Source organism: Apteryx rowi, unplaced genomic scaffold (genome assembly GCF_003343035.1).
Source record: "Apteryx rowi isolate R43461 unplaced genomic scaffold, aptRow1 scaffold_500, whole genome shotgun sequence".
Lineage (NCBI taxonomy): Eukaryota > Metazoa > Chordata > Aves > Apterygiformes > Apterygidae > Apteryx > Apteryx rowi.
The window spans coordinates 137255-149786 of record NW_020450762.1 but is presented as its reverse complement, the minus strand read 5'-3'; the positions used below and the strand labels follow the sequence as shown (position 1 = coordinate 149786).

Below are 12532 nucleotides of genomic sequence, written 5' to 3'. Positions count from 1 at the left end.
TTACTGAGTTCCAGCATCTGAGCCCACAGGAAGGTTACGAAGTCTTCTCCCACTCCAAAATTTGACCCTACAGTTCATAAATTAGCTCTACTGATTATCCTGGGGACTGTATACCTGTCCTAAAAATGACTAAAATGACAATAGCCCCCTGCACTGGAAGGGAGAATGTAGGTGGCTCAGTTACATGAAGAGGATTTGCCTTCAGGTAAGAGCAGAAGGCTCTCTTAAGACATGAATTATAACACTGTAGAGCAGCGCTCACAGCAACGTACAAGGGCAGTGAGAGTGGTTGATGAGACAAGGCGCGCTGCAGGTGACAATCAGAAATTAGCATCTGTTGCTGCATTAACTTCTGTTGCTGAGGACATCCCAGCAACCTGACCCAGATGTTGCTGTTCCCTCAGTGTCTAAGGGAACAACCTATCCACGTGGGATCAGTTCTTTCATAGCATTTTGTGAGTGGTGGGACTGCCTTTCTCTAACCACTGAGCAAGAATGGTCTAGCTGGATTCATCAGTAGCACGGGTAGCCATCTGAAAGTTGCTACGAGAAGACACACACAGTAGCTCTCTCAAAGGTAACAAGGCTGTGAGGAGGATAGAATATATGGTTTTCTATTATGGGATGTCAATTACATTACACCCATGTGCATCAGATAGATTGATGAGTGTATTTCTGCTTGCTCTGCAGAACTTAAAGGATATAGCATATAACAGCAAAGGCTAAGCAACTAATCTCCACTTTCCTCCAGGAAAAAAATCACTGTTGTATTAACCTATTTTATCTGAAAGAATATTAATTAAGTGAGGTTAACTAAAGAATGTAAAGGTTTAAATATATAACCCACAAGGTACAGACCTTCCTGTTGCTTATTTTAACGATTCTCAGCAGGAGACACGGTTGCAATTTAAAAACAAACAGAACAGACAGAATGAATTCTGTCTGTGTTCAAGAGCAATGAGCCTTAAAAAAAAGGGGGGGTTTTGAGGTTTAAAATGTGATGTCTGTTCAGACGGTACTGCAGGGAAGAAAAAGATGATCTTTCAGGATCATTTTCTTAGAGTCAGTGATTCCTTGCTTACAGACCTGATGACAGTGAGATGAAATGCTGCAGAAAAGCTTTTAGTAAATATTAATCTGCATTTTTAGCACAATAATGTCTACTGCTGGACAAAATTGATTGTTTTCCAGGAATAGTATAATAATATTGTTTACTGGCAGAAGCAGTTCATGTTAAGGGAATATGGAATATAATTCATAGAGAGAGAACTCCAGTTTTGCAATTACAGAAATGCTCTCTGGAAACATAATTCCAGGAGTTGTATTCATCCACTGAGACACTGAGTCATCCATTTTGCTATATTGTCATTAAAAATGGTTCATAAACAAGCCATAAGTCTAGAATTATTTAAAGTAATCACAGAATGAACACATAAATGGTATCACCATATCCCTCCTGGTGTGACTGATCCACAAGGAGAAAAAAAGATGAAGTTTCACTTTGTTTTGTTACTAACCTCTTATTCCTGTTATACTTTTTCCAAAATGCTGTACATAGATCACATAACATCATGGTAAAGCAGCTATTCCTCAGACTGAGAGCCAGGCTAAAAACTCCTTTTCTTTAGCATAAATTAGACAAGACTACAGAATAGCATCTTTCCTAGAAAAAGAGCCAGAATGCTTCCATCTCAAAGTACCGTTGGGTTTCTATACCAGTAAACTAGGTAGGCCTACAGTCATTTTCTGGCCCTAACGTATGGCCAGGTTCACATCCGTATGACTCAACTCTTCCCATTCCTTCAGAAAACAGAGTGGCCTTGTCAAGACACAGGAAACTGTCTAAGGCTAACCAAGCCTATAGGAACAATCCCTCAACTGCATTGTTCTGTAACACATTCAGTGCTATTTGGGGGAAAGTGCTAACTGGCACAGGCCAAAAAATATGCCAGGGAGCATGCCAGGGAGTATGAACCATTAGACAGTGCCCCGGCCCTGTTCAGCTCACTGGAAAAGTTCCAGCCAGATCAAAAATCCACCAGGTCTAATCTGAAATCCTTTGAAAGCAATGAAAGAAGTTATCTTGATGCCAATGCAGGGTAAATGAGGCATATGCAGGGTAAACTGCACGCTGCTACCCTTAGTCTGGGTGGCTGAGCTAACATTACTAATCCTGCAGCAGTACCAGAAAGTCTAGTTAAATCATAACCTTGATCCTTGAGCTATCTCTATCCCTAAGGTCTGTTTTATCTTTTCAGTGGTGAATGTCTTGCTTGGGTTTTTTATTGTTTTCCTCCTAGCAGCAATAACACCTCAGCCAAGTAAAAGCCCCAGCTGCTACACGAGGGGGTAAGTGGAACGGCAGTGCCTACCTGCTCTTTGTGCCTGGCTTTTCTCTCCACTGAACACAAATGCAAGAAGAACCAGGAGAGGGGGTAAACGGCACCTTCCCGTAACGGACATATCTCCTTTCTCACATCAGCTTGTCTTTTCACCGTGGTAAGAAGCTCGCTATAAATCCAATCGTTAGCCTAGCGAGAAAGAAGAGGAAAACAAAGAGCAAGTGTTAACCCACAGAAACACAAACAGAAGCAATGATGCAAGTCAGGGGAGCCACATTTAGACTTGTCTCTTCTGCCTGTCATTTTAGTTGACTTGACACAAACCACTCAGACAAAGAGGCAAGGAGTTCACCTACTTCTTGAAAGCTATAGTCTTTCACAGGCTCTATTCAATGTGCAGCAGCCTGAATTGAAAAAGGATAAAGATGACCAGATTATTATGCTTTAATTGAACCCACTGACAACTACACAATCAATGCACTGGAGTGGAAACCATTCCTGACGTGGCCCTCCCACACATTCATCCTTAGGAGATACATGACACAGAGCCAAGATAAAATCGACGGCAAATCACACAGAACCAGTTGCCTCCTCACCCATTGCTTTCAGCTTCTGAGCCTCAGAAATGCTCAAAGATAAAAATATGTAACATTTTCATATGTGTACTTGTTGCTATCAGTCCTTGTCTATATGAGTAAACTCAGCAGCTTCAAAACACATCTTTCAATTAATTAGTTTAAAGAAGTCCAAAAGCTTAGGTGGATGATCTTCAATTTAAGGTCATTGGTTCAAATATACCTTGACTGAAGCCGTTTAAGTCAGCTGGTATTGCAACAAGTCAGGCAGAGTGTCTGGGTTGTTAGAGGTTTAGCTACATTTTCTAACACTAGACCAGCTCTTTTTTATTATTGTTTTATTATTTATTTGCTGCTGCTGTGTTATTGATTGATATTATAAGGATCACAAAATAATTTCAATTCCATGTATTAAGCTACACATACAGTGGAAAACTGTTTCTACCCTGTAGTTCTTACTGCCTGAGGAATCACTTTGAAAAGCTTTCTCTCAGCTTCTGAAACCATCTTTCTTCTTTAGTGCACAGGTTACTTTTTGCATTTTGTTAGTGTATTTCTGCTTCCTCTATCTTTTAACATACATATTGGCTTCTCACAGTTGACTGCTGGGCAAAAAAAGGTGTGAAGGGGACACTGCATGTTGTAGATCATTGCTCTAGGATGGATTTTGCATTCTAGGATATTTCTTTTCAAAGCAATAGGGTTCTGGGAGAATCACAGACAAAAAAGAATTGTGGTGTCAGCATTTATTTTAAAGTAGTCTTGATCAGTCAAATGTTGGGCCTGTCTTTACAATATACCTCAAAAATAAATTGAATATCATTTTGGTTTAGGAAATAAAAAAAGATAAAAACTCTTATGTAGTCATTGAGAGGTAGCTGTAAATCCTTATTCCCACGTAACCGCAGGGCAAAATACAGGCTCCTGCATTTCCAAAGACCATGTCATATGCAGACAGGGAGAAAACAATACACCTAATATATCCTGTACTCTTTAAATAAAAAAATGAAAATATCTGCCAGAAGTGGAAAATAAATGCAAGAAAGGATCCCAAAAAGGAAGCATGCTTTTTCAATCATCCCTAAACCCAAAGGGTACAACTAGGTGTTGTAGTTTACAGCTCAGCCAGATGGTGTCCCTGCGACACAGTGAGGTGCTCAGGTTCGAGCTAACTAGAAAAAGAGTAGAAAGAGAACGAAAATATCACCATACCCTACAGTAGTTAAATTTACTTCTAAATAAACACATTACTGAAATACCAATCAGCCAGCCTCCTGCAGAGGCAGCAGGGCATGCATTACTCAAAATAGCTATGGGAGCCTTCGGCCCAAGGTTTTTCCTTCTGTGTATTTCTTCGTAAAACTTGGTTTCTGGCACTGGCAAGGCGGGAGCAGGTTAACGGCAGGGGAAGGGGTGAGAAACCAGATCCCCCATTCAGCTTTTTGCTCTTCAGTGCTGAAAGCTCAGAAGATTGTTTCTCTATGTCTGGACTTGCACAACATCAAAGTTTTATAAATACATTATTAAAAACAACCTTTGCCAGCTGCTAGCCCACATTAGGGCAGGATAAAAAGAGCAGACCACCCGCTGGTGTCACTCAGCAGAACCGCGTCGGGACAGACGGACATCGGCTCCAAACATGGTGCACGCTCTGCTCCTGTAAGCTTGGCTCACACCGCTGACTTCGAACACATGGGACTTCTGCCATGGCGGAAGACCAAGCTTGAGACCTGAATTTCTAAAGAGTCATTCCTTTACAAGCTAGGCTAAAATACTTCAAGAGCTCATTGCTGCATTAGGAGTGTAGAAAGGTATCTCAGGAGAGACTTGTAGGCTTAGAGCTAAAAATAGTGGAAAAACAAATCACAGCATCTGCTTAAAATCTATAAACGTAACCTGTGGTAACTATATGTTTGTGGTTCAATATTAGTCTTGCATTCAGGTCAAAATACATCATATTATCCATTTTTACAGTGTGGAGAATTGAATCAAGCCTCTTAACTTGCAAATACTTTATGTATGGATGTTTCGGCGAGAGAAAATTGCCCCATTCACATCAGCATGACTCACATCATGGCAATGAAATCTTCAGGGGTAGTAGAGGAAGGGTTGGAGGTAAGGCATTATCAGTGAGGGGTCTTCCACGCTGGACTTTCTTTCTCGCTTCAGTTCACCACTGTGAGACAGAGCTGAGTTTGAGATTTCAGCAGCTGATTGGCATTTTTCTCCCATTCCAGAAGAAAGGGTTGAAAAGAAACCAAGTGGTTCTTGGTTTCCCACTTGATTTCCCACCAAGTGGGAAAGTTTAGGTTTCAGAGGGACCCAAGAACAAGCAATTCTGTTTAGTGGACCCCATTCCAAGTGGCCAATTTGGTTTTGTTTTTTTTTATATGTTTAGTCCAGCCTATAGTCCAGCATTTTTTCCTCAAAGTGGCATAAGACAATGTCTCTCTTTTTTCTGCTTATCACTGTGGGATTCCCTGATAACACATGTGGATGTACTAAGTGGTTTTCCAAAAAGAATTGACAAACCCTGTCACATCCAAGTTTGTTACCAAACTGCGAACTCCGCAGCTGATGCCCTGCTTTTAACAGTTTAATGGGAGATAAAGAACTGGATCATTCTGACTACATGCAAATAACATGTGGGAAAGGCATCCAGGCTGAAAAGCATGCTATTAAATGTTAACATGAGCTCTCTACGCTTAAAATACAGGCATAGTACTAAGCTATTCATACCACTTCACAGCTGAACAAACAATATGCAGAAGATGATAGACACCAGCTCTATACAATCTCCAGTGCTGGTACAGCATTTTCTGGGGGGCTGGTATAGAGTTTTAGGTCAGTGTGCATCCATGCCTAAGCCTCTCTGCTTTTAAACAATAAATAAACACACTTTAGGAATTGTATGTCCATAAAAAGCTGCATTAAAAAAAAAAAAAGCTGGAGAAGAACTGGGTCTTGTCTCAAAAGCATTTTCTGCTTTTGCTCACTGTTCAGCTTCTCTTGCACTCCCGCATTTTAAGGGATGTTGCTTTGTCTTCTTGAGCTTTATGCCTTATGGTTGCTAGGAACAGAGCTATGACTCTGCAGTCCAAAAAACATTGTACAGGTCCAGAACTGAACTGCCTAGCTGGAGTCCCTTCTGCTTGCTTTCTAACGTGGCTTTATTTCTCATAGAACCGACATCAAAGAATACCCTGACATCAGCTTATGTGGAAAATAAAAGTCCCTGTTCATTGTGAATAAGAAAGCAATGTCTTCTATCCTACTGCCTCTGTCTTCATCCTGCCTGAGCCTGATTTGGAACAACCACGGGGACACAGGTCTAACCCCGGTTCTTAGATGATACTGTCATATTCCTGTAATTCAGGAGCCAAGGAGGGGAAACGTGTGTGAAAGAAGAGAAATAAATCTGCGTGTTTAGAAATGCAATCCTAGAAAAATTAATGGAAAAGAAGGGACAAATACAAAGAATGTGTCAGAGAGGAAAATTTCACTGCATTTCTACTACAAGAGATTTAAACATAAGCGCTAGATATTCCCTACCTCAGGCCCTCCAGATGCTGCTCTTCTGTCCTGTTTTTAGAGACGTCACCCACACCAAAAACCATGTGAGTTAGAGATGGAAAAAAACAACCAATTTCCCTGATCTACTGCATCCTTCAGAGGAACGATTCAGTCACAAAATTGCATTAATAAAAAAAACAACAACTCTGGAGTCAATAGGAAGATAAGCATTTCAGCAGCATGATCTAATAAAACTGCTTATACCTCATGCCAGCAAAAGTTCAAAGACCCTGCAGGGACAGTGCAAAGATCAATGATTCGAGGCTGAATGTAAAAAGCATGTCTAGTTATGGACTTTAGCGTGCTCGTTAACATATCTGAACTTTTGCTGGAGGGTATGCTTTACTAAATCATAACACTGCACTGTTCATCTTACTGTTATATTCGGGGGGGGGAGGTAATATTATTATTTTGCTTAATTTCACCCATTCGCCTGCTGCCATGAAACATCACCAGACACCATATAAATGTTCTAACTGTGCTGGCATTCATAATTTGATTTTAAATGTCTTCAGTATGCTCCTCTGAAGTAGAGGTTAGCCCAGGGTGAAAAGATGGTGTTCAATTATACAGCTTTAAAAAAAAAAAATGGAACACTAATACATTTGACATCTTAGTTGAGTCAGCTTGTTGATCGCGTCTCGTCCAACTACTGAACTGAGCAATTTAATTATCTAAATTATTGCTGATATGAGCAGGAAGCAGACCATGTAAAAGAGAGATGGAATTTTCTTTTTTTTTTTTCCTCTCTCGATCAGCCCATACCATCATATATCTTTGTTTGATGCTTTTTAAAGAAATAATCCGATGGCATCTCTGGAAGATATGCATCTTTCTAGGCCTGATCCAAAGCCAACTGTAGTTAATGAAAGAAGGGTCATTGATTTCAGTGGGCATTATGTCAAAACCCATGTGAATAACAGAGCAGAAAATCCTATGTTAACATCAGAGTAGCTCCTGAGGTATTTTGTTCAATTAGAGCTGATCCAAAATCTGCTGAAAGCAAGGAGGAGGCTCTCAGCAATTCCACAGCTTGTTGGATGGGGACGTTCATGCACCCTGCTAGTGAACAGCTCACCAAAGTCTGCTCTAAATAATGGTGAGGCTGTGGGGTCCGAGACATTTCTTCTCTTCTTTTCCAGTCTCGTGTCTCAAGAACCACCTCTATCTGGAACCCTAAAAAAAAAGATCAGTCCCACGAAGAGGGTTAGCATGAAAGCTAGCCAAAGTGGTCTGCAGTTTCAGAGGAGAAGAAATGGGGCAGTGGGAAAGATGAGCAGAGGACACAAAACCACCAGCTGTTTGCCTCAGCGGAAATGCATTACTACTATGAAGTACTTGGTACTGGAACTATCAGGGCCCACGACAGATTAATATTTCTGGATTTAGAAAGATTTTTGTGTGATAATAAAGTACATATTGAACAATTAGGTGGGAAAAAATAGTAAATAAGTCATTGTTTGCTAAGTCACTGAAGTCTGTCCAGGATACTGAATGAGCCAGGAATCACATGAAAAAAAAAAGAAAAAAACCCCACACATTAGCGTAACCAAGAGTCTTAGAAGGTCATAAGGCATACGCCAGGGGGACTGGATTAAGCCTGCACTGGCACTTCCTAACTTCTCCATGCTCCACTTTGTAACTTTAAAAATGTTCTTTTAGCCTCCTTTGCATTGCATGTGCACCCACAGGAAAAACTGATAGAAAGAATCAGAATTACAATTCAGCAGTTCCTGACTCCTTAACCTATGCTTAGATCACGCATCCCTCAAATTGATCCTTTTGTAAATGCATCTACCACAGACGCTTTAAGACGAGCTATTACTGGTCGCCTGCCAAATTGCTGCAATTCTAAAATACCCTAAGTACCAGTTGAGGACTTTGTAATGTATTTTTGCCTGCTGCAGCCACACAGTGTCTGCAGGCTTAAACCTTGATGCAATAGCTCCAAGTTTAACTTTTCAGAGATTTGTGCTGAGAAAGTAACTCCAGATTTAAATTGTATTCTTGCATGTCAAGCTTAGAAATCTCTTGCTGCTGACCGGCTAAAAACAAAAACAAACTAGTCTGTGACAAAACATCTCTAAGATAGGATCCGCCAGAACCTACAGACTGTGTTTAGGGCACTACCAAATCCGCACTGCCATCCTCAAATTTATCTTGTTACCTTTCATCCAAATAGATTGCACTCACATGGTGGGACGAGCTGCGTGCTGTGTCTATGTCCCAGGTCTTTGATGGGACAAGACCTAGGTACGCGCCGTTTTCCAATGCTCCGGCTGTCACAGGAGCACACAGAGGACAGAAGCCACAACGTGTCCTCCAAACCTTCAGATCTGGCCAAATGGGTAAATCAAGGCTTGCGGCATGCCACACAGTGCAGCTGTCTCGGTCTCCCAGCATAACCCACCAGGAGCTAGAAACAAGCTGCACCCCTTACCAGCACTGACAAAACATGTTCTCAAGTGATATGGTAGAGAAAGTCACAACCGGCAGTTCTAATTGCTTAACTACTCAGAAATGCTTTGGCATCATTAATCAGTTTGTCAGAAGAATCCATATTGCACCATATGAACACATGTGTTTATCGACTAGGCAAGTCTTAACCCTGTCTCGCTTCAGCTAATAAGGAGTTTCCATTTCAAAAGAAATTCTACATATCAATCACAAGGTCTGTATAAAACGCTGTCCTATTAGCAGGCAAGTTACAAATTGAAATAATGATTGAAATAATTATCACAACAAAGACTGACAGGAAATGTCTCAGAGTGTATGTGGGGTCCATGGGATTAAGGCAGCTCATAAAGGGAAGCTTTGCCTATCCCGGGCTTCGTACTTGGGAAGACAATGCCTGGAAAACAGGGTTTGCCCAAGAAGCAGGCCCCAGTATCTGCAGTGCTCATACTGCCAGCCAGCTTCTTTCCTCGGGTTTACTTGCTGACAAGACAGGAAGAATATCCTGAATTTAAAAATGAAGTATCAGGTCAATGCTTCAAGATGCACACTTCTGTATAGCAGTATCCAGATCCAGCAACTAGTTTCTCAGTGCTGCCTTACTGCTAGAATAAATTTACTTTTATTTTTTCCTTAATTCTCGCTAGTGCTAAGACTGATTTCAGGGGGTCCAGCAGCCATCCCATGGAGAACGCAGTTCAGCAGTACTAGATTATTCATTCCTAGACAGCACACAGAGGGTGCGAGTCCCCAGGATTAGGCAGGGTTTGCCTCCAGCAAGATGGACTCACCAGGTTGCATACTGGTAACATGGAATGACTGCTCTGTGGGAGAAGTTTCTTCTGGAAAGTACTAGCCTGAACCTCTTTAGCAAAGACCAGGAAATTGGGAAGAGGACTTGAGACTTGTCAACCAACTTCTTGTAATCTTATTTTGGAACTATCCTCTCCTTTCCCCCAAATGTCCCAAAATATATCATTTGAGTCATGTAGACTGCAAGTCATTTACACAGTGCGCTAGTACCTATTATATCTCTGCAGCGCCTGGTCTACTGGGACCAACGTGTATTTGAATCTTGTACATATTAACACAAGAAAATGATTAGATACATAATAAATTATCAAAGAGGATGGACTTGCTGGAGAGGAACACACACTCCAAACTACATGACTCAATAGCAGCTGCACAACTCACCCATCCTTATTATGCACCATCCCATCCTAGCTACGATAGAAAGCTTCGTCCGTATCCCTTGCTTGTTTCTTTTAAACTTAGGAACACAAATCCAAAATGTCTCTCCTGTGGTCACTGAAACACGGTATGTAGTATACATATATATTAGAACTGAAAAGTCCACCACCAGCATGTAATACAAAGCACACTGACTGTTTAGGATAATAGATTTCAACTACCCCTATTCACTGGCCTCCTCACTGGAAGAGGAGCCCAATTYAGACATTTAATTAACCATCCACTGCTGGCTGCAGGATATCCAGTTTAATTAGGAGTGATGTAAGTAAGAAAAGGATGAAAATGAACTCCACGGCTAAAGCAAAAAAACTGTAGAAACATTTTGCTGTGGAGTAGAAAATCTCGAGGCATGTCGCCAATACTACATGCTCAGACTGTCCTTAGTGTGTGGAGTATGTAGACGTATTACAGGTCACAGAACACCAGTCCTTTGCCCTAAACCCAATAAGCTGTATGGGGAAAGTCACACAAATCTCATTTCCTCTCAAGCACAGACATAGCTGTTCCAGCCTGCATTAACTATTAGGAAGAAACCTTTAACACTGAGCACCTCGAGGCTATTCAATATGACGATGCTTTACTCATACGGAGACCATTTCGTGCTTTTTATATCTTCATGGACGTTCTTCCAGCTCCTGGAATGAAACCTAATCTTTTCCTTTTTAGTACAGTAGAGGATTATGTCAGTAAAAAGGTCCATATGTCATGGCTTTATATAGTCAGCTAAGAGAGCTGGAGCCAGGAATTGGAATGGGGTAACAGCCTAAATCCGTTTGGAAAATAGGCAACATTTTTCCTAACAAAAAGGAGTCTGGTGAGAGTATTTCCCAGAAGTCCTACTAGGGCCAATGCAAGGAAGAACTTCTTAGGATTCCTTGCCCTATGCCTTTCATAACGGCATGGATAAGGATTACCAGAATCCTTAAAAGCTCCAGAAATGAGCTCATAACAATTGTCTCTCACTGTAAAGCTTGTTAACACGGCTACACTAATTCGAAATGTACCATGCACTCACCCACCACTTCCCCACTCTTCTGCTGAACTGTCCATATGACAGAAAATTTCCCAAATACAGGAATATACATGCCTCCTACTCCCACCGTGTGGTTGAATCTCTCCTCCACATTTCCAACAGGTTGATGGCCCTCCAATTTCTTGCAAGTTACTCAACATTCACAGGAGGTACTGTCCCCTGTTCAGGATCCACTGCCTGAAATCCACCCAAGCTGAATATCTCCACACTCTTGCATACTGAGAACAAGCATTGTCTACTCTCTTTTAAAACAAGACAAAGGACAGTTGAACTGATAAGGAAATAGCAGGTTGAAGGCAAACCTCTGCTACCAGATATTCTGGAATAAGGCCATTCTTTATCTCTGTACTGCAGCAGGGCCCCAGTGTAGAAAGCAATTCTAGGTTAATAGAAATAGCAGCCACGCATTTAGGAAACTATCTGGAATACAAAGTGAGACTGGAGCCCATTTAGGATCTACTGTTTATTTCTCATAATTGYATGACCCAGGAACAGAACTCTAAAGTAAGAGGAAAGCAGTTTAGGTGTCTGCAGAGTTAGGAGGTTGTATGAAGGATTTGAGAATGAAAATCTTGGAAACAGGTGCCTAAATGTCACCCAACTCCTTTTTCGCACTGATCTCAAATGTTKCTTTTTCTCATGGAAGGAGCTGGGGCTAGGAGAAGATTCATTTTCTTTGACCACAGAGGTTTGCACTACTGGTGTCTTCACCACCACCGTAGAATCCTTTCAAGTCAAAGGAGAAATAAGAAGCACAGCCTTGACCCAGGCACCAACTTTGAGTCAAGGCAAACTGAGCGCCACATCCTTGACATCTCACTCAGCTATCTCTGCCCAGTACTGTGGCCACCATTAAAACAGAACCAGCAGGTAGGGGGAACGCACAGGAATCAAGCAGAAGCAGAGTTTGTCCAGTGTCACAAAGATCCTAAGTCTGAGATTGCGACAAAATACAGTTCACTCCCCTCAATTTCTGAATGCAACACAGAGTTATGGCCCCATGAACAGTTGATCTTGGCAGTGGGAGACCTGCAGCAAATTTCAGCCCCTGTCCCTTTTCCTGGCATTGCTGCTTCCAGGGCTGTTAGAGGAAAAACAGGCAGCAGATGAGGAAGACAATTAAAAGGAGTTTATCAAGTAGGTGTCTGGAAGCTGTAAATGAAGTAAGAAAGAATTGTAGCCAGAATAAGTATGCAAACTTCCCTTGCTTTCTGCCATGAATGGCTCTCACCACCACTGCCACTCCCACAGAGAGGATAAGAAACCAAAAGACACAGGCAGCTGCTAGACACAGGAGGTCTATC

The 12532-nt window shown here is 41.6% G+C and overlaps 1 protein-coding gene across 1 annotated transcript in view; it reads right to left on the bottom strand.

Moving 5' to 3' along the window:
• Nucleotides 1–2463, bottom strand: part of COL22A1 (collagen type XXII alpha 1 chain) — a 213299-nt gene extending 210836 nt beyond the window's left edge. The window contains exon 1 of the mRNA XM_026079885.1: nucleotides 2373–2463. Within this exon, the coding sequence (XP_025935670.1) occupies nucleotides 2373–2463 (91 nt within the window). The remainder of the gene's footprint in view (nucleotides 1–2372) is intronic.
• Between the last annotated feature and the right edge of the window lie 10069 nt (nucleotides 2464–12532).